Source organism: Thermobia domestica, chromosome 9 (assembly GCF_964235325.1).
Source record: "Thermobia domestica chromosome 9, izTheDome1.hap1.1, whole genome shotgun sequence".
Lineage (NCBI taxonomy): Eukaryota > Metazoa > Arthropoda > Insecta > Zygentoma > Lepismatidae > Thermobia > Thermobia domestica.
The window spans coordinates 149,790,190-149,813,175 of NC_137462.1; the positions used below are offsets into that span (position 1 = coordinate 149,790,190).

Here is a 22,986-nt window from a genome sequence, read left to right on the forward strand (position 1 = left end):
CGACCACCGCTAAATCTAACATGTATATGTGGTTAATACGAGGGCTATCCAGAAAGTAGATTACGTTTTGGAATAAAAAAATCAACAAAGTATAGGAAACAAATTTTATTATATACAGATGAAAGCCACACACAAATACTACTTTTCGACATAGTCACCATTCAAATTAAGGCATTTATCGTAGCGATGTACGAGCTTGGAAATTCCTTCGTCGAAAAATTCGGCCGCCTGCGACTTCAACCACTTCGTTACCTCTTCTTGCAGCTGTTCGTCGTCATCAAAACGCTGCATAGCCAGCCACTTCTTCATTGCTGGGAATAGGTGGAAGTCGCTCGGTGCCAGGTCGGGACTGTACGGCGGATGAGGAAACAACTCCCACTGAAAAGATTCAAGAACTTCACGCGTGACATTTGCCGTGTGGGGCCGGGCGTTGTCGTGAATCAACAAGAACTTAGAGCTCAACATTCCTCTGCGCTTGTTTTGAATTGCTCTTCTGAGGTTTTGCAGAGTTTGGCAATACCTTTGAGCGTTTATTGTAGTGCCTCTTTCCAGGAAGTCCACCAAAATCACACCTTTTCTGTCCCAAAAAACAGTCGCCATCATCTTCCTTGCCGACATTGTTTGCATGCATTTCTTGGGTTTTTGGGGAGAACCTGTGTGCCCCCACTGCATTGATTGCAATTTCGTTTCACAGTTCACGTGTTTCACCCACGTTTCGTCACCAGTAACGATGCGATCGAGTAAAGAGTCACCATCCTTATTGTAGGCGTCCAAAAAGTGCAACGCTGCAGCCATTCGCTGATTTTTGTGGTCCTCTGTCAAGATTTTTGGAATCCATCTTGCACAAAACTTGTGGTAACCAAGCTTTTCGCTGATGATTTCGTGCAACAAACTTCGCGAAATTTGTGGAAAACTCAAAGAAAGTTCCGTTATTGTGAACTTTCGATTTTCACGGACTTTAACATCGACTTTTTCGACAAGTTCGGCAGTCACTTTGCTGGGTCTCCCACTTCGATCTTCGTCGTGAACATTGGTCCGGCCATTTTTAAATCTTATGACCCACTGTCGCACTCCACCTTCAGTGATAATGTTGTCCCCATACACTTCACACAGCTGCCGATAGATTTCTATCGGTTTACAGTTTTTTTCTGTCAGAAACCTTATTACTGCACGCACCTCGCAGCTCGCGGAATTCTCAATTAACGCAGACATTTCAAACCGTCACAGTATCTTAACGGAGCACAGCACGAACCTCTCACTAGCACGGCTAGATGCCGACTGAGCTGCGCAACGCTCTGACCCCAAGATGGCCGCGCTAGCCCCGCCCCTAGCGGACACAGACGAAAACGTAATCTACTTTCTGGATAGCCCTCGTACCAGCGATACCGAAATTCATTTCAACCCTACACGTCACCATGAACCTTCTGGAAATGAATTTTTGTTCTCAGGTGATAGAAATAACGTGTCAGCTTATTGGTATAAACTTATTAGAACTTTAATGAGACATACCTTGTAAAGAATCAAAACTTGTATCTTGAGGTTAAGATGAGCTTATAACTTATGGAATCAGAACCGGAACTGGTGGGAGTGTGACAGTGATATTGTGAATTGTTACTTTTAAGGTTGTACGTTAATTTTACCGTGGTAGGAAATCTTCCCAACAGGAATTGACACCTATAACCGTTATACAGATGGAATAGAAGGCGAAAATCCCGTCACACACTCCATAAATGACCATAAACATCTATATGAAAGCAAGTATGTAGTTGTTGTCAAATTCGTAGTGTATTAAAAGCTGAAACACTTCAATTTTGCAAAATGTCTCTACCAAACATTATTTATTTTGCTTCACCTTCTTTCTTTCCAAAAAGAGTACGGTTTGCGCTGATATATATATATATATATATATAAGGTATAGGCCAAAATTGTCTACACTATCCATGGGTTCTTAAACAGCTCGCTATATATGAATAGGATAGGCTTTGGAGACATGCGTGAGATATTGGAGAACTTCGTACGAAACATCACTGCTTAAAATTATTCTTAGTTACAATTTATGTATTACCAAATTGTATCGCTGTAATGCTATACGTTGATACAAAAGAAAACAATGATCATTTTAAACATTCCCTACAAATTCATAATTTTAGCTGTGTTGCAAACTCTACAAAATGTTCATCCTATTTCCGGAACGTTTTGAGATATCAAATTGCTGTAAACGGTGTTATGATTGTTTTGTGTATTGGAAATCCTCTACCTTCTTAGATACGGTACTTACCTTAACATGTTTTCAAAATAAAGCTTGTATTACAAAATTAAATTTTCAGTTTCTTGTAACTTTGTTCCTATTTATCCGAAATACATCATATCATTGTCATACTATTCGACTCAAAGTTACTTTAGATATCTACCGCTTCGTTTATCTTAATTGCTTTATTACTGTTGTAGAGCCCTCCGAAATTTGGACATTTGTGATACTGTAGTATCCTTAGTTAGCAACACTGAGTAAAAAAGTGTGGTATTTTAATGTTTTGTTTTACAGTAGATTTGAAATATGTAATAACCTGACGTAATGCCATTTGAAAAAATAAAACTTTATATTGAGATGCCAATACTATTCATCTAATTACACTGTCGAGTATATTAAACTTTTTTTCCCCTTTTGATATTTGTTTGCCGCAAAATTTCATCTGTTTCTTTTAATTTGTTTAGAAGTTACAAGGAGGGGTCACTTTAAGTGTTCCCTTCTGAGCTGCAAGGAGCGAGAGAATAGCTTAAATTATAACCCTATCCCATTTGTAGACTTTAATGAATTAAATATTAAATGAATACTCTCTCTCTCTCTATATATATATATATAATGTGTGTGTGGAAATGCAGATGGACAAACAGAAATAAACAACCAATACCAACAAAAAATTGATATCTCCTAAGTGTATGGTGCTTCTAAAAAAATTTCTACAACATACGTAAAAAAATCGATATCATTATGTCATTTACTCTCAACTGGGGAATTTGGTGAAGTGTCTGCTGCTTCCCCTGAATTCCTATTTCAGATTTATATAACAATTAACTATCATAGCCCAACTCTTAAAATTGTAACAATTTCAAGAGTGTCTTCGTTGGTTCAGCCACTGCATGATGTAAATATTTTAGACAATATATTTTTCGTATCCCTCTTGTTGATTTAACATTAGGGAAGTTAGTATATCACTACCTAGTATTATTGATAAGAATGTAAAATATTACTTTTTACAGGCTGCTGTTTTAGAGAAAATGAACGTAATTGCAGATCAAATGAAATCTATGGTGGAACTTGAGAAGTATCAGCGCTCAAAGAATAGTAGACGTTCTCGCAGAGAAACTTTCGAGGATACCATCACAGAAGAAAAAGAATCTATCATATTTCTAACATGGCCGATGAAAAAATTTGGTAGGTAACAATTCACATTGGTTTCAACGTTTTTGTTGTAAGCCTTGTAAGTTAAAAATGTTTATTTCAGCGTTCCAGACATACTTTGTAAGCTAGAGGAGGCGGATGATGATGTAGGTAAATAATTGTTAGGGTGAAAAGAACCGGGGCAAATCTGGGAAAATCCACGGACACCATGTTGGTCCCTAGAAATTCACACGACTTAGAGTTGAACCGCTAGAAGTAAGCTACCTACCTGTAAACCATCGTGACTCCAACGTAAAAATACTTATATGACTCACAGAAGGAAAGTATTTAAACATCATATATTTCTACATTCTCAGGACTCTAGACTTCTGTCAGCTCGAAAAAATTCAAATACGTTTTTGGTTTTTATATTCTAATTTTCATTATTTTACTTCTTGACATTTTTTACAGTACATACAAAGAAAAATCAACCTTATCTATGAGGGCAAATGGAATCCAGTAAAGCAATTCTGTTCTAAGATTTTACAGTTATGAATCAAATTTTGCAATTGTTAGCTAGTAGTGTATGTACACTGTTGTGTAAAATTTAAGGGATGGAGTAAAACGCAAAATATATTATTGTGAATACGTATTTTGTATGCAGCTCATACTAAATACTTCGAAAAAAACATGTTATCACCATTGAAAAAGCGATTTTGTGCGAACGAACATGTATGTTACAAATTATATAAGTTGCATGTAAGGGATGTGATGACCCTAAGCTGCTTTTCCAGATCCCACAACGGCTAATCCTACTCAAAATAAAGTTATTGATGAAAGTTGTGGATGAGAAACTCCGTCCTCTGCGAAGAGGCACGTTTGCTTCCCGTATTTCTCTGAGAGGGGAATGACATATTATCAATCTGACTAAGGCATTCTAGACATGCTCGATCGGATGTAGGTCGGGAAACTTAGCTGGTAATCGCATCCAAGCAGTATCCCCACAGGTAGGGAAATCGATAGGAATTATCATCCGTGAAAAGAATTCGGTGTCAAAAATATTCTGAAACTACCGTACATGCTTACTGCTTCAGGATTTCGTCTCTGTATGTCCAACAATCAGAAAACTTAGCTTATTGATGTGCAGTCGGTAGAGGTATCGATCACGATACCGTCCTCTTGTAAGTTAATTTTAAAATATTATGAACATGTATCTGTTTACGTTTGCTGTACATATATTAGTGGGCGAAAATAGCAACGCAGAAAATGAACAAGTTACACTTAAATTACAAGATTCTCAGCTATTTCCTTCTTTTATTTTACACGTAGGGTTCCCAACCCTTACATAAAAGAACTTCACCGCCTGAATACTAATTAACAGTAAGAATCCCACTTTCTTACAATTTCATTGAAACATAAAACAAATTGTATCAGCCATATGTATCATGTGCATTTGTACAGATTCTATCTCGAAGAAATCTCAATTCTATGGGTCACCGATGTGTTACATGTATTGATATATCTAGACTGCGCGGGAGAAACAGTATAAGTCAAAAAACACAGGCTTTCAGGAGGGAGTTTTTATTTTACCAAGCATCAGTATGAATCACTTATACTAACAGTAGCAAGATGCGATTATTCAACTCACGTTCAGAATCGACTTATACCAAGTTAACCGGAGGTGGAGCATGACACATAGATCTCCAATTTTGACTTATCACATTTTGACCAGTTTCTGATTTATACCGTTTCTCCCGCGCAGTCTAGATATTCTGCCCAATATATATGAGCGTAGAAATCACAAAGTCTTTGCTACTCTCTCCATACTTGACTATCTTTCGTATTCATATAATTGTCTACTTCCTGGTTTTCCTAATTTCATTTTCTTCAACGATTCTGCAAGTTTTTGTGTGGAGCTTTTGAGCACTGATGCTGCATTTGAAACTGTTACAAAATTCTGAAGAAGTTTTCCAGTATAGCTACAATCCAAAATTCGTAGAATTTTGAGCAGACAAGAGTTTCTAACTCTTGCCTGAAATAAATACATCTAACAAATCGTAGTCGTCTTCATCTTGTCGCTCGAAGATGATTTTGGAGTGAACAGTCGCTAGGGAGAGCTGAGTGTTTCCCAGAAGAAGATTGAAAATTGAAGCTAGTACAGAATATTTTTCCAGGCGAGACATTCGCCTTTTGCATGCCTCAGGTTACATTTTGATTAACGGAAGGTACGTTTTCCCCGATTGGAAAGTTTGTGGGCGAACTGGAAGATGCAGACGAACGATGCGCAGAAGTATACCTGGATGAACACTGAAGTCCAAAATATAGTTCAGATTTTAAAATTTTCAACTTTTGGTCAGTATTTTCTCTGATTGTTACCACGTTGATAGCTTTCTGAAACGTCTGGTTGTTCGTAGTGAGTAATTGTCTCCTCATGGCCTCATTGGGTATTCCAAAACCTAGTGGTGTAAGATTCTGATACAATAGGAAACTTAATTACAAAGATCCAAAACAAAATTCATTACTATTAGATATTCCTTTTGGTGCAGTATATAAAATTGGTGCCGCTTGAAGAGGACATTCATAGAGGCTGCATAATGTTTCTTCATCAGTGGCTTAATATTATAGTACAATTTAGAAGCAGGAACATCAGGGCAGCAGATGCCTCTCAGTTGGTCGTAGGCTTCCCCTCCTGTAACCGCCAGTAACGTTGGAATCTTTGTCTCATGTGATATATGTGCCGCAATGCAGAGTAGCTTGAGTTATATATATATATATATATATATATATATATATATGGGGGTCGTTCAATAAGTCCTTAGAAAAAGATAAAAAATAAATCATTTTGGATAGATTTTTTGTTATTTTTAAACATAATATCCGTTTAGCTCGAATAATTTTCCCCAGCGTTTCTCCAATTTTTTAAAGCGTTCTAAAAAGTAGGGATTCTGAAGGTTCTCAAGATAAGCATGTCCTCGTTCGACGTGAATCGTTTTCCACCGACTCATTTTTTCAAGTTCAAAAATAAATAAAGTCTTTGGGGACCAAATCTGAGGAATGCGGTGGGTGTTGTAATAATTCTAATTCCATAATTTTCGCCATCGAAACTTGTCTTGATGCAAGAGAATTTTTTTCTTAGCCAAATGAAGACTTTTTTTCTTGATTTCTTCTCTCAACCGATGCAATTACAACGCATAATACTCTTCATTTATCGTGTCCTTTTTCCAGGTAATTGATGTAGATGATTCCACGTGCATCCCAAATATCTGTTGTCATCATCTTGGCCGATTTCACCGTCTTCGCCTTCGAATCTGGATCGCCTTTAAAAACCTATTGTTTCGAGTGTTCCTTTGTTTCTGAGACGAGACAAAATAGTATATCTATGTCTCGTCCACTGTTACATATCGACCAGAAACTCGTCGGAATTGCCACAGAAAAGCGCCAAACCAGCCTCCAAATCGATCACACGATTGAGTTTATTCTCCACTGAGAGCAAATGCAGCACTCACCTTGCCGAGATTTTTCTCAAACGCAATTTTTCGTGCAAAATTGGAAACACTGTACCTTGTGATAGCCTGTGGTCTCAACTATTTCGCGCACTTTAATTCGTCCATAATTTAAAACCATGTCGTGAATTTTGTCAGTCATTTCGGAGAGAGTCACTTCAACTGGAACTAAACATCCTGAACGATGTTCATCATTTGTTAATGTACGGCCACGTTTAAACTAATTTAACTAGTTGTAAAGAATCGCAAACACAGGAGCAAATGTCTCCTAAACTTAATCCGACTCGTCTTTGATCTCTTTCAATGCTAAACCTTTTAAATATAAGTGTTTAATAATCGCACGAAATTCATTTCTTTCCATTTTTCCAAATAAACACAAGTTTGTTTCGTCTATCGACTATGCCAATGAAACCACGTGACGAATATGGCTGAAACCTTAACATGTCTAGTGTGGAATGACGCGTACAGAAAGCAAACCTTTTCCGATACAATGAGAGTTATCTTTCGGATTTTGTAAGGAGTTGTTGAACGACCTTCATATGTATATGTATGTAACTCTACTATTACTACCGTCATAACATAAAATAAAAGCTTGAACAGTGCAGCAAGTAGAATAATATTACAGTGGTCAGTGATTTCAAAGTATTGAGAAATTTATCTTCAAACAATCAAGGACATCAAAAACATGAGAAAACACTTCAATATTAATAATAGCATTTTGTGAGAACGATTTTTTTTTTTTTTTGGAGAGAGAGAGAGAGAGAGAGAGAGAGAGAACCAAAGATGCAAAATAGTTAATGTGTGTTAGTCTAGTGCAGGAAAATATAATTTTCGAGGTCAAGGTTATTATTTAAATAGTGCTTTAAGAGTTAACTATTGAATTTTTCAAGATCAGAATGGTAATCATGGAAACGGTCGACAATCTAAGGTAGTGAGAACGATGGTTTATACCAAAAGAGAAGCACATATGAGATCTTGTGTACTTTCTGTACAGGACGAAGTAGCCATCAATCCCTACCAATATTTTTATAAAAGAAATTAAACTAGGTGTAATTTTTAGCCGGTTTTGTAGTCTGGGAAAAAGGAACCATACATAAATAATAAATGAATGTTCAGAGAGAGAATTTCCCCTGAAGTCTTTAAGGTGTTGTCGGCAACTACATTTATCCCTAATAATGAAATATTTTTAAAAACATAATTTAGGAAAGGACAGATTTTGAGAATCATATTTTTTTCTTTTGTTTAACTGTGATCAATTAACTATAATATAGTAATACTGATTCTTTTAGTGATTTTGTGTTCTTTGCAGGGGAAGTGTGTGAGGAAGTTGTCAAATCATATTCGACGGAAATGGATGTGAAGAAGTGCATCTGCCAGAATGTTGCTCATTGCAATCAGAAAAATCGATTGATGTTCCATTTAGCCACATGGCTTCATCAACCTTACATCGACAACATTATTTCTGTAAAGGTAGAAAGTATGTTAAATGAAGTAGGATTCAGATAGCCAAAATGGGGTTAGAAGTGAAACGAGTATCCAACAATGAACTCAACAATTAGGGTACTTATCTTGAATATGCAAGATCCACGTTCGATTCGCGTCGACATTAAACTATAAAATCTGCCTTAATAGCTTATTTAGTACAATAAATCGCTAAAATCCAAACAAACAACCTTAATTTTGTGATGCAAAATCACATGTGGGTTCAGAAAAGCAAGAATTCTCACCCCACTGAAATACAGGTATTAATATATAACGATATTTATTATTTATGAATAGTGTGTAAGTAGAAAAAGAAACCTTTTGTATTTTTCAGAAACGTGCGTGTTCTAGAAATAAAACATTGCCTCTTTTTTTCTAAATTTTTTAAATAGTTATTTGTAATGTTTCTAACATCTATTTAAGTAAGAACTATTTTTATGTGGTAATTACAATAAAATGCATACGCTAGGTACTGTTAGGGTACAAATATTCTACAATATATATGAGTAGGATACCTACTAATAATCTGGGTTTCAGCATTTTCATCCAAGAAATAGAAGTAGTTTTTTTGGTAATAAGTACGAAAATAATTTCGCGTACAGCATAAAATGCAAATAACTTGTCTAAAGATAAAAACTAATGATACTAATTTGCTTACTAGTATTTTCTAAATACCACACATAAATAACTTGTCGACTCGATATATGATACGTAATACAAGACATGAATATAGATGACATTTGAATATTTGAAGCAGTATTTCTCAACAACACAATTGAAACTAAGATGTAAAAAGAAGAGAAAATTTTTCTTATGTAGTTATTATTTCCAACAACAAGACCAGTAAATATAATTTTGTGTAATTCTAAAGATTATCAAAAAACTTCGTCTGTTACTGTTGAGGTTGCTATTTAAATAACCAGTCAGGTTGAGATAAAATATTTTTAAGTGGCTAGTTTTAACAAGAGCTTTCATTTTACAAACACAAATATATTTAAAAAAAAGTTACGATGTTTTCATTAATTTTACTTTAAAAATCGTCTGAAGACACGTCAAGCGTGTCGCTCGAAGTGTCATATAACGTAAATTGCGAAATGTCTATAGTGTCACTTTCAGTCTGAAAAGCTCTTGGGGGGCGCGGTGGCTCAGTGGTAGAGCGTTCACCTCCGGTGCTTGGGGTCCCTGGTTCGATCCCAGCTCGCGCCGTGTGGACTTTGTGGTGGACAAACACCGTGCTCGTGGGTTTTCTCGGGGTTCTCCCGTTTCCTCCCACTTTCTTCATTCCACCATTTCACTCATTTCTCATAATCACCGTCTCCTTTAGCCTAACCGGCATAACCGTGGGACGTTAAACTTAAAGATTTCATTTCATTTCGTCGATTTCTTTTGCTGTAGATGTTCTTGATGTGCTGGGCAGTGATGTGACAGTTGCAGATGTTAAGGGAATGTTCGAATCAAAAGCTGGTTCAAAGATATCCAAGGGAATCTTACTCTTATGTGCAAGTTTAAGATTCTGATTGATATAAACAATCTTTCCAGCCCTTTCATTTGTTAATCTATTTCGTCTATACGAATGTACAGGGGTATAGGTACTGAATGACCTCTCACACGCTGCTGCTGTAACAAGCAATGCCAGTAGTTGTCAGGAAAAAAAATGAAAAATACCTGAAAAACAACGATGATTTTTATTGAAAAAAACTTCACAGAAAAAAACTTTTTTACAACACTCTTGATGAGAACGCTCATATATGTATAATCTTTTATACAATAAAAGGCAATTCCGACCAAAGCATATATTATTTAATAAATAATTACTTTACAGTTTCGGCAAAGTATCTTTGCCGTCATCAGACATACTATGACGTACAATTTGTAAGACTTGTAACGGTACGGGGTTCGGTTCCGTGTTTGAGCTGCCGTGACTTATAACCAAAAGATTATTTTCCAGAAGTCAAAAATGTATTCTCATATTCGGACGCTATTGTTATAGTCGTATGATTCGGTATGTGGTTGTCTCATGAAGCTCAGAGATTACTACTACAAGCTGATCAGGTTATAGCACATCTGTACCGGTGAGAAGTGCGAACTTGAGTTTCTAACCCAGAATCAGTATCAGATGACAACGCCTTCGAAACAGTGACGCTTAAAATCACTTAATGCGCATGTCAGTATAAAATATGAATTGTGATATTTTATTTTGAATATATAAGGAATTTTATTTTATATATGTATTTGCCTCAGTTCTTGAAGAACTTATATTTTGAAAGAGGCTTTGTTACTTACCGTATACATATTACAAATTTAAGATACTTGAAGCAACACTTTCCATTAAAACACGTTATTTGGTAAAATAACACATTTACTTTTATAACACTATTAAATTATTTATATTTTTAAGATGTTTGATAGCCCATAGTATAGCGAGTCCCGAAACAGATCGATATAGCTAGCTTTGTACAACGGATAATAGATTGGATATTCGCATTATCACTTCACTTCACTCATACTTGTTCGTGAAAAGTTATAAAATTTCCGATGATTGTTGGATTTCGTTCGAATTACGATTGTAACATAACATGGTTAATGACGCATTAACGTGCTACGCACTAGCATAATTTTACTTACACTTTATAATATTCATGTTTCCTTCACAAATCATGATAACTTAGTTAATTACACATTTTATACAAGTCGTCGTGTCGTGAGTTCTTTGACAACAAATCACTGAAATTTCTCATTTTTCTTTGTTATTTCGCTAACGAGTCGCACAGTAGCTGTTGACGTGTAGAAATATTTTGCGCGACTGACTGCAGCTTGACGTGTGCATGTAGTCTTCTGACATTTTCCAAAATTTGCTAATTCATGCTAGGTCGGTAATAAAGGCAAATGATATTTAAGATATCTTTTATCTTCTTTAAAAACAATTATCCAGCAACATGATTAAATTTGAGCACATAATATATTAAAATGTCGCTAGATGATTAAAGTTATTTTCTTGTAAGTATTGAATTAAATGCTTCCTTTTGTAGCACTACATTCGGTAGATGAAGAATTGTCCAGTTTAAAGTAAATTTCCCACAAATCTTGCAAAATTTGTTGCTTTATTCTGATAGTACCTTCACTAGTGATACCCTTAAAATGTGTTGCATCTTACACCAACATGGGACTTGTTTCTAGATTCAAGAGATACCCTCCTCTCTTACCTAAGGAAATGTGGAATGTACATGAACCTGCTCTTAACGGGGGCAAAAGTGACAAATAATTTAAATGAAGGCTGGAATCGAGGATTTTCCGATCTAGCTTATGGAAGTCAACGATCCTTCTGGAAGGCTCTGCGTAATATTAGGAAGGTTGAAACTGTATCCAGAATAATCATTCTGCAGCATCAGTTAGGGACTTTTCCTGCAAAACGTCAGAAAAGGGAACATAGAATACTAGGTCAAAAGTTATTGGTTCTGTGTAGAGAAATCAGAGATGGTAAAAGGGATGTTTAGAGATTTTCTCTGAAACCAGTTTCGGTTTTCAGTTTTCACCAAAACCGGTTATTGTTTTCTCCGAAACCGATTCGGTTTTTGACCGAATCCGGTTTTCTCCAAAAACCGGTTCGTTTTTCTCCAAAACCTGTTCAGTTTTTCATCCAAACCGGTTTGATTTTCCAAAACGTTCTATTTCTGCCCAAAATACTGTTTCATTGTTCTCCGCCGCAGAAATAGTTAAATAGTTTTGTTTGGTGAAAATCGAAACCGGTTTCGGTGAAAAACCGAATCGATTTTTGGAGAAAACCGAAATGTGTTTTCGGATTTCGGTTATTTTAGAAATCGGTTTCCGGTTTTTATAAAACCGTCTTTGCCGTATTAAGTTTGGCGATTTTTTTTTTTAATGGGATGCAAACGCTGCATGGAATTGTTGATACTTAAAGTTTGTTGGACATTTTTTCAAATGACGTGGACTGGTGTACACTACACTCTTCTTGAATATTGGACGTCGAATACAAATATATATAGAGAGAGAGTACACGAAATAACATTATATATATAAAAACAAGACGATGGTTAATATATACATTGAAAATCACTGCAGTCTTGTTGGTTGAAACCAGTTCATGTACACAATCGGATCGAGTAAAAGCACTGATTACTATTTATATGACATGTAATTTGCTTTTTTTTTTTTTTTTTTTAGGATATGAATGTACATATAAGCGTTCTAAACACTATGTCATTCGATGTAACGCATTTCCAGTGAGTGGGACACTTGAACACAGGACACACATGAGAGACTGGATTTTTTTTTTTTTTTTCTTTAGCGTTCCTGCTGGACATTTGGAGATCAAAGTCTATCCGTGGAGATTGATGACAGCTCACTATTGTAGTTATTTTGCACACATCCTGGGAGATTGTTCACATCACACAATGGGACAGTTTTTTTGTTCAATGAGATCACACTTTTTTTTTTTTTTTTTTTTTTTTTAACTGAACTTGACGTGGGATGTTGACACTGAAGTTCGTGCTGGACGATAAGTTTGAATTGAGACACTGGTTGCACTTCTGGGATAAAGTTCGAGGCACTATCGAATATACGGCATGCGACTTAACCAGGTGGATGAATGAAAACAATCGAATATAAACAACAATTTTTATTAGGCTGAGGGCCTCAATATTTAAGTACAAAATTTAAAATATTTTATATTGCGGAAGTATTTAACTAAATATTTGTCCACTGTTCAGATAAACTGAGATACTTATGCAATTTATTCTGCCATGTAGCACGTCCTATTCTTCCTTCTTGATTAGGAGCTCACTACTTGCTCCTGCCTGCACCAGCAACCGTCGAGTTCGAAGTGGACGAGCCTCTCCCGCTGCTTTCCGGGTATATCCGCTTCGAAGGCTCGCCGACTGGACAGCAGTGTTGCTAACCCTTTGGGTGACATCACCTGCAAAGTTCTGTGGGAGGGGACTACTACAACTTAGTTGAATCTCTGTAACCTTTCTTTGCAATGCATCTTACATTCTTCTACTTCCTTTTCTGTATGTTCTTACCCCTCCTTTTTTCAGGTAGTTCTTCAGGACTTCCGTTTTTTCTCCCATGCTCTCTATTTCAAACCATCTTTTCTTTTATTTTTCAGTATCTTCTCTCACTTTATTCTGTCTTTTATCTCTTCTTTCTTACTATCCTTCTTCAGTCTATCTTCACTATATCCATTCTGCACTAATAAACTATGAAACTGCTGTATGTCTTCTTTTCTCTTCTCGTCATCACTGTGTATCATTTTTATCCTTTTCTCCATATTTATAATAAAGTTCTTTTTAGTTGCTTCATCTACACTCCTCCTGTGGCAGTAAACACCCGCTGAACATTGTTTCCTATACCATGTTGTTTTGAATCCCCTTTCTGCTTTTCTTACTGTTGTATCTAGAAAGTTTATTTTCTCTTCTTCTTCTAATTCCACCTCTAGGCTTATTCCATTCTCTTTATCTTCTATTCTTCTCACAGATTGCTCGGACTACCTCTTTGGTCCTTTCCAAATACCTAAGCAATCATCCACATATCTGCAAAACCTAATCAATCTTTCACCCCATTCCTCTTTCACTTTCTGTTCCCATTCATTTATTACAATCTCTGACAACACTAGGTTTAGTCTTGATCTTATACTTAGTCCTTCCTTTATTTACACTTACTTCTTTCCTATTGTACACACGCTGTTGTCTGATATCAGTTTTAGTGCTTTTATCATTTTCCTTTCTTTCACTTCCTTATTGTTCTATTTTTCATTTCTTCTTCCAACACCTTAAAAATGTAATCCCTTCTTAAACTAACAATTGCTTTTTTGATGTCTACGCTAAACAGCAATGTCCTCTCGTTTCTTGTTCCTACTTCTCTATCATCCTCCTTGTTTCTACTTCCTACTTACTTAACCCTATTACTTACTTGTTCTTCTCTTATTTCTTGTGCTATTTTCTTTATTTTCTGATGTTTGAAAAATATTCTTTCTCCAATCCATTATTGGTTTCAACTTTACTTCTTTTTTGTGTATCTTCGGGAATCCTTTCATATATGGAATTCTTCCTTTTTTTGTCTAATAACTTCCTAAAACCTGCCTTCTTCGCATTCCTTATTATCTCCTTCTTTACTCCATCATCATCTTTTGCTCACCTATCACCTCGTATGCTTCTTTTTTTTTTCTTAAAATAAATCCAAGAAATTTTATATTCAACGTTTTTTATAATGCTTGTATGTATTTCAACATACTTTACAAACAATTTTCTTGTTTTTAATAATTTGTAAAATGCATAGATTGCTATAGCATACATTCACTAACGTTTTTATTTCAGTTTATGTGCATTTTTTTTAACATTGTCACCAATTCTTGACACCAAATTCTCTTTTCCGAAACTCTTACGTATATAATTTACTCACTTTAACGCATTTTACAAGTATTACTATTGAAAAGAATATATGCAGTAACATGAGTACTCTTAAATGTTCTTCAAATTTTTGAGTTGAATTGAGAATGAAAAGAAGAGAAACAGTTAATATGGCATCCCACATTGCACTTTACACTTTTTTATCTTTTTATTTTATTTTATTTTATTTTATATTATTTATTTTTACATTGAACACATCGAACTTGTTAGCTTGTCATCAGACCCTGATGTTATCCATCAAGGCATATTTCATCTAGAACTCTTTTCTTCCCCAGCATTGAACTTCTTCCTTGTCTTGGTCGATTGCTGGCGTACGTGCGATATGTTTGTACAACACAGCGTGTGAAGCCTAGAAAGTCTTTATTATTTTCTTTGGCTTTTGAAGAAACGTTTGTGTATCATTGGCTACTGCTTATTTAACTTGTCATTTGGAACAGACAGTAAAACACACGTCAATTACTTTCTCATTCTGTCTCTAACAAATATCTATAAAAGCGACCTCCTTTTCCCTCTTCGTGCCATTACATTTAACACCTTGTCAGGGTTGAAAGGCAAGGGTAGTGTGCTTTCCACCGGAACACTACGAACCATGACAAATAATTCCGGGTTATTATTAGTGAGCTCTTCCGGTTTGAAAACTTTCTTAAGTGTGCATTCCAGGGGGCGGGACAAATGGAAAATACTGCCTTTAACATTTTTTACATTGCCTGTTCGGAAGGTTTTTGCTTCCAACTGGTTGCATGTTTACAACTTGGAAAGCTTGCTCTTTAAATTAGAATCTTTTCATAGTCATTAAGCTTTTACATTTCGTCTGGACAATCGCTTACAAATAATTCATTTAAAATGCATGTAGGAGGCAAAGCATTTTGCAAAAAATGCTAAGACATTAATTGCAAATGAAGCTACTCCGCGTAATTTGTTTCTCATCTAGATGATCTGTAAGCTTTTCCCACATTGCACACATCAGCGGTTTTCTCATCTTTTCGAGACAAGTTATATCACTACGAAAGCAAAGCTTCTGACAAGAGATGCAATCGTGTATAAGCATATCTAGTGATTTCTTTGTCAGGACCTTAAACGCTTTCTGAAATCTTCTAATTATCTCATCCTTCCTAATACTCTTCTTTACATTACTATCCAGCACAAATTTTCCAGATTGAGTCTTTTTCAGGAATCTCTTATATTCTTAAATCGGCTTTTTCCATAACAAAATCAATCGTGCTCAAATATTTCGCGCAATTAATCAACAGATACATTTCGTACTAGCGTACGAACTTCAGGAAAGTATGGCATGATTTGCTTAAGTAAACACATCTCCCTGTTAAAATTCTGCAGTACTAACCTCTCGAAATTGGTATTACGTAGCGACGTCAGGATACATCCTAATGTCTTAAGCTGCTTAAAGGAAAAGTCACATGCCGCCATATCTATCTTCCGCGTGAACCACTTCAGGAAAAACATTCATTATCCAAGCTGATTGGTTTAGCATTACGCGCCAAGCCTCTATAACATACGTCATAGTAATATGTCTCTTGGGAAGGGATGTGAAGAGAAGGGCCGAATATCCTTAGGAATTTCGAAAATATACCTAGTTGCTCGCCCGCATTTTGCATTCTTTCAGCAAACAGACTGAACAGTTTTTTCACGCTTTTCCAGACATTCACGTATCGCCGAACAGCCTTTGACCTCTCAAGCAGAGCACACTTTAACAATACTTCTGCTTCCATGCGTTTCTCTGCGGTACGTTTTCCACCAACGTTTTTGGTCAATTTTAGAACTACTTCGAAATTCCTCTTAAATTTAAACAAACCTATTTCCGTAACTCGTACTTTTGCTTTAGCTGTTTTACAGTGAAACCCCTAATAACCTTCTTCTTTTTAAAGTATAACGCCTCACTGCAGTTCGGTTTAACGTTATTTCCGGGTTTCGTTTGCTGTCATTTGCAACTGCCTTTAGTTGATTTTTTTTAAAACGGTGAACACCACGGTTTTTTCCTGCGTATTTCTTAACCGACTTACGTACGATGAACATCCGGACTTTTTTCTGCGTATTTCTCATTCGCCTTTCGATTAACATGGAGAGTTTTGCGCGTATTTCTCAGAATTACGTCTGATTTGTTAATCCCTACTAAGCTGAAAACTTACTTGGCATCACGTTTAATTTTTCTGGTCTACCAAACTTACATCTAGATGCACTCGATTCAACAATAATTTCTGCATCTCACGTCCTTTTTTTACAGACTGGAATCTCTAATGAGCTCTTAATAACGAACTGCATTTCACTTCGTCTACTAACCTCACGACACGACAAAACTGGATTCTCTTGCCTTCCATTTGAATCGCATACTTCAGAAATCTCGTACGCATCAAAATGCCAACTCTGTAGGTTTCCGAAAACCTAAGTCCTTTTGAGATTCCGGACCCGAAACTGTAAATATGCTTTCCCTCCACACAGATTTCGAAACGATACCCATTAAATATTTCCGATGCTGCTTGGACTTCGCATGCAGAGTCTCACGCCTCATCATCGCCTGCACGTATTCCCGGGAAAAGGGATAGGGATTTCCAACAAAGTCACGCGTCCGCATTCCGTATTCCTTCCACCTTCCTATTATGTATTCAACTATCTGAATTCTTATTTCTAGGTGAAGTTCTTCGTTACCGAACAACAAATATGACAGCGAGCAAAACAAACACGATCCGTTTCCCAAAATTTTAATAATTTTGACCTTCAACACGGACCCGTCGGGAAATCGTATCATCTCTATCTTTATTCGTGTTCAGGTAGCCTAAACAAAAGAAATTCCAATATATACGTACCTAATTTTTCTAGCGGAGAACCTCAAATACAGAAAACACCTAATATATGTCACTAAAAAACAGGTAGATGAAGACCAATTCACACTGCTATTATAGGTAATATAAATGTATAAGTTACCTAACAATTTACGATATTTTTAGGAAAGATTTATGATAACTTAATAACCAGTGAACCAATCTCAACTAAATCTACTTCACTCTGCTATAAATAGAAAATAATACTGATCAAGTTCAGTAGTGGTACAAATTCGAGACAAGATACACAAATACTTATGCTACTCACGGTAAACTTAACCTACTAACTAAGAATGAAAGCACCTATAAGAACAAACTAGCGAAAGTTCCCAATTTCCTTTTCGCTCAGATACATCTCAGAAACGTTTCTGTACAGTCTAATGACTTCGCAAATACTAAATAACGTAACCGAATCTCCCAATGTTTCCTGATTTCCCGACTTTCCATAGTTCACATGTAGCGCTCACGTTACACAGTTTCCTATTGGCTGCGTTTTAGCTTCCAAAGATATTCACGTGCGAATTCAAACTGGTGATAAAACATACGATGATTGTGGAAGGGGATTGGGGGTGCGAAGAGAGCAGCAATGCCAGCAACCGAGTAATAAAAGCCATTGATCTCAAATCTGGTAATAAGAGCCACATTTAAACCTAAATATAAGGATTTTTTTTAAAAAAAGATCTTGAATCTAATAACCATTACCCATAATCTTACCCTTCAAAAATATTTAATCTTTTCTTTTTTTTTAATTTTAGTTTTATTTAGAAAAATAAAGATTGTTCACACATATGGTAGTGGCTCATTACGGTACTTGTAGTTTGCGGAAGACGACACAATAGCTCACTTATAAGCCCATAAACTACCAGTACTATACCTTCATTATTTACATGAGAAGCGTAACTTTTAACAAAACTATCAAATCCAGCAGGGAATATGAGGCATTCTCGTCTGTCAGCTGTTGCTTCGGGAAGCTTTCTCGTGACATTTTGATATACTACTAAAGGAACGTTTTCCTGAAGTGACCTAAAAATCTGCTTCCTTCCTTCATTTTCAGAAATTTCATAATGCATTCTCCGTGATTCCATGTTGTCAATTGCCTGCCCAACGAAGTGTTTCGTTCTTGGATACATTTTAGACTTACTGGTACCCTTTATTTTAGTTGCAAAAGCAACCAATAAAAAGTTTGACGTTTTAGAATCGTTGTCATCAGTAACATCTTCCAGTGCTGGTAGAGGTTTTTCTTTCAAAGTGTTAATAAACTGGAGTTTACACACAAAGTGGGGTCATTACATTCTGATTCGCTTGATAAAGGTTCAGTCATGATGCGAACACTTGTTTATCGTGACTCGTTGCGGGAATTATTACTAGTCTCACTGTTCATATTGGACCTTTCTAGCCTACCTCTACTATTTCTAGTGTAAGGTCCCTGCTGTGCTCTGTTTTGTCTTGTGTTCCTTCTGAAGTTCCCCCCTGCTGTTTGATTGTTTTCTGCTATCTCTAGCATGTGAATGTTGCGACGCTGTTGGTGATTACCACTCTCCCTGTGTGTCAATCGAACCTCATTAACTAACGCGAGCAGCTCTGAGATGCTCTGTGGCTGGGCACTAATTAAACATCTGCAAATCCATTGAGGAAGCTGTCTCGGTAAAAGTTTTAAGAGATTTTGTTCTGACCGAGGAGGGTCCAGAACAGCATTTCTCTGCAACTGTGTGAGAAGGTACTCACTTGGTTGTCTGTATAGCCGGGGGTCATATTGGCTCATTAACAGCGTTGCATGCAGGGATGCTAAGTGGTCGGAGCTTAAGTAGTTATTCTTGAATTCCGCAATAAAACTAGCATAGTTCGTTATCTTATTTTGCATTACCTTGTACCATTGCAGGCTGATGCCTCTCAAAGAGCGAGTTAGAAAGCTAACTCGAAGCTCGGGTGCTACTCCAGTAAGCTCGAAGTAATTATCCAAGTCAATAAGAAAATTATGTGTAGCTGTCTCATCCTCATTACCATTGTATGTCGGCAACTCATACATGCATGAAAGTCCCTATGCATGAAAGTGTTCATTGCAGTGGCAAGTTGGGCTACTCCGCTACTCGATTGCACTTTGGGTATGTCTGCGTGTCCTCCCACACGTGACGTGGACGGCATAGATTCAGTGTTGTTGGTCGACAACAGCTCAGGCGGGGCTAACAAATAGCTCGTGCTAGGACCACTTTTGACCACTATTCTTTCCTCTGTTTGTCGTGTCTCGTTCACGTCAGAACGAGACGATGACCCGTCTCGTGTACTAAGTAGCGTCTCGATCTCGAGTCTCGTACTCTTTTTCACTTTCTGAATCTCACGAGACATTTTCTCTCCCAGCTGTGCTGTGGTTTCAGATCGCAGTGCAAATTCATTTTGCACTGTCTGAAGTTCAGCTCTTATTTCAGCCTGACTGTCTACAATGTTTTCGAAACACCTATCTACTCTCTCCATTCTGATATTATGCGCTCTACTGCATGATCAATATCAGCCTGTTTAGTGGAGAGTTCTCCTAACTTCTCCCCTAAATCTTTCGAGTGATTCTCTACCTCGGTAAGCTGTACGGTGAGAATACTCTGAGCATCCTTCACAGACTGCTCCACCCTTCGTACTTCACTATTACATGACGTAATAGAGACTTCATTAGATTGAACTCTATCACTGACCTGCTCTAACGAAGCTTGTATGCGCTGACTTGTATATACTAGCTGAGTCTGCAACTCCATGTTTAAAGTGTCAAGTCTACGATTTACTGACGCAAATGACTCATTCAATTGCTCGAACTTCTTGTTGTTTTCCTCTACAAACAAATCAATTTTTGCTACTAACGATTTCTCAAGTTTTTCACTGGCAGACTGTTCTCTCTCTCTCTCTAGCTCTGAGTGAAGCCTATCGGAGAAATCGGGAGAAAACATATCATTAGTACTATGCATCATACCTGGAGCCACATTTGGTTCCTCTTGATTAGTCCGCTCAAACTCGTGCCGAACTTGATTTTCCACAACAAAACAGCTGGACCTGTTTCGTGAACTTCTACTAGATGCTGCTCCGTAGGAGTACGTCTGCTATGATGCGTCCCTAAGGATCCAGTTGACCTTGATGTAGAGGGTTGGTCTGGAACTTGGGGGAGTACTGCCACAATCATGTTCTCCAAAGGAAACAGCTGCGTGGGACGAAGGTCGGTTGGTGTAGCTCGCCCCTAAGATGCTATTATGAAGATACCAAATTCCTATTGTAATTGTACGAAGCTAAAGGATGACCTGGTCTGGCCGCTGAAGTCCGCCTCATGTCGTTGGTCCCTAAGAATTTCCCTTTTCTGGATCGATCCTTCAGCTGAGAGATAGTATTGGTAGTCACCGTAGTCCGCCGGAACGCTGTTCTGGACACCTCAGGCTTCATTTGGTTGCCCTTAGCTGGATTGAACGAATTGCCTCCGGAGCCTCCACTGACGAGATCGGCATCGCTGCGAAATCGCAGAATCATCACGTTCCCTTGATGCGTCTACACCGTAGACAAGTTGGTTGCCATTCAAATGATCATGCTGTCCATGTTTAACCAGTTTCCTTCCACATACAGGTCCTGACCCATGCCTTTTCCCCACACCACTGGCGCCTAACGGTGCGGAGTCCAAACAAGGAGACCTGCAATGAGAGTTCAAAAGCGACACATCACTGGTAACATGGGAACTACAGTTCCCATCACTTGAGTTTATTATTTGATTTAGTTTATGAAAAAATAAATTTTTATTTGGAATGTCCAAATAAGCATGATTTTCACGTAATAAATTTAAACCTAACAGTACTTTCTTCATCACGTGGCACATAGTACGTATTATCAGTCTCTCTTTTATTTTTATTTTTATGAGGACAAAAATGCCATATGTGAGATGACAATCCACACAACGTACAGGCTCTCGGTACATTTTGATACTTATTTCTCCCTAATAATGTCTTATTGTTTGTCGAAAAAAATGATTCAAGTTACTTTTTGTATGTAACACTGAAATCCGTCAGACTGTAAGCTATAGCTATTCGTGTCCCTGTCACAAAAGTTTCGACAAACTTTAAAAAATAATAATAAATTATATTCAGACTCGTATCTTAAAACAAAATAAGTAATGTCTAGGGTAATTAACTTAATAAACAGGTTTATAACTCAGGATCTTATCTACATATGAAATCATAACACATGAGTTACCTCTATTAAAAGTTTATTTACAAAATGTTGATAATTCTATGAAATATCTTTCTTTAAAAGTGCATGAGATATACCTATTGGGTATTCTCTTCTCTAATTCCTTAAATTTTTCTCTAGTTTTAGTATACTTTATTAAGCTAAGGTTTCTTTAATTATGTGCCTGTGGCAGACAGAAGGGCTAGCCCTCACTAAAAGCGTCCTCTGTCAACCTTAACTTACAAAGGGCATTGACTCACTACATCAAAAGCCCTGGCCTACAACCCTATTTCGTGTACTCCTTTAAATAGGAGATGGACTAGAAGGATATCTATCTAAATACTTATTATAGGGATAGGTAGGTAAGGAGAATGAGTTCGCCTTATAATAGCGGAAGATCCTTAAATAGATCTGGCAGGTAAAGGTTAGATAAGAACCATACTCCCTGAATTAGGAGTTGTGATTCAAAAAAAATTTAAAACTCTATCAGTAGCCTCTTACGAGTCCACTTCGATGAATCGAACCCAGGAATCTGTGTTCAGAGTATTCATAAAAACCTACTGTGTCCTGCAAGAGGAACAAATTACCTTATAACCGACCAAAACCGTATACAGCTTCACTTTTGAACACGTACTCAAAAATTCTAATATCAGGGGATTGTTAATCTAAATGCCATATCCACCTAAATATGGAATGTAGCATTTCAAGGATCAAATCCTGTCCCTATTCTACAGGGCCTAGTTCCCTAGCAAAAATCTGTTTCTTGAATTAGTATAAGAATTATTTTTCTATATCCCTTCTTCTCACAGGACCTCATTTTAGTCCAAGAAAGAAGTCCCTTAAAAATGAAAACCTACTAAAAGGTAGAACCTAATATAGCTCATGCCTTCTGCTCTATTTAAGACTCGGAGAACCTAACGAGTCTAAGCAAGACCTCCGTAATACTCCCCCTCTCGAGTCAATTTCACTCGGTCTTATATACTGCTGAGAGAGTAGAAAAAATGAAAAAGAAGTTTAAAAAACTATGGGAGAAGGAACTCCCAAAAGAGCTTTCAAAAAAAGTCGTTGCTGTTGTAAGTGTTTCCATCTAGTTAAACTGAAATGTTATAGAGACTAAAAATGTTTTTCAGATATATGATATATGCTAAATAAGATACATAATATTACACTATTAA

At 36.8% G+C, this 22,986-nt stretch overlaps 1 protein-coding gene across 3 annotated transcripts in view; it reads left to right on the forward strand.

Moving 5' to 3' along the window:
- Positions 1-22,986, forward strand: part of LOC145695100 (cyclin-dependent kinase 2-interacting protein-like) — a 113,006-nt gene that overhangs the window by 68,011 nt on the left and 22,009 nt on the right. Inside the window, exons 4-5 of one of the 3 annotated variants that reach the window (XR_014133110.1) lie at positions 3,259-3,433; positions 8,192-8,442. Coding sequence is in view for 2 of the 3 variants with exons in the window: in XM_081771997.1 (XP_081628123.1) it covers positions 3,259-3,433; positions 8,192-8,388 (372 nt within the window). In the remaining variant the exon portion in view is untranslated. Of the gene's footprint in view, positions 1-3,258; positions 3,434-8,191; positions 11,865-22,986 lie in introns of those variants that run through there. The other 2 variants (XM_081771998.1, XM_081771997.1) reach the window with 2 other exon arrangements.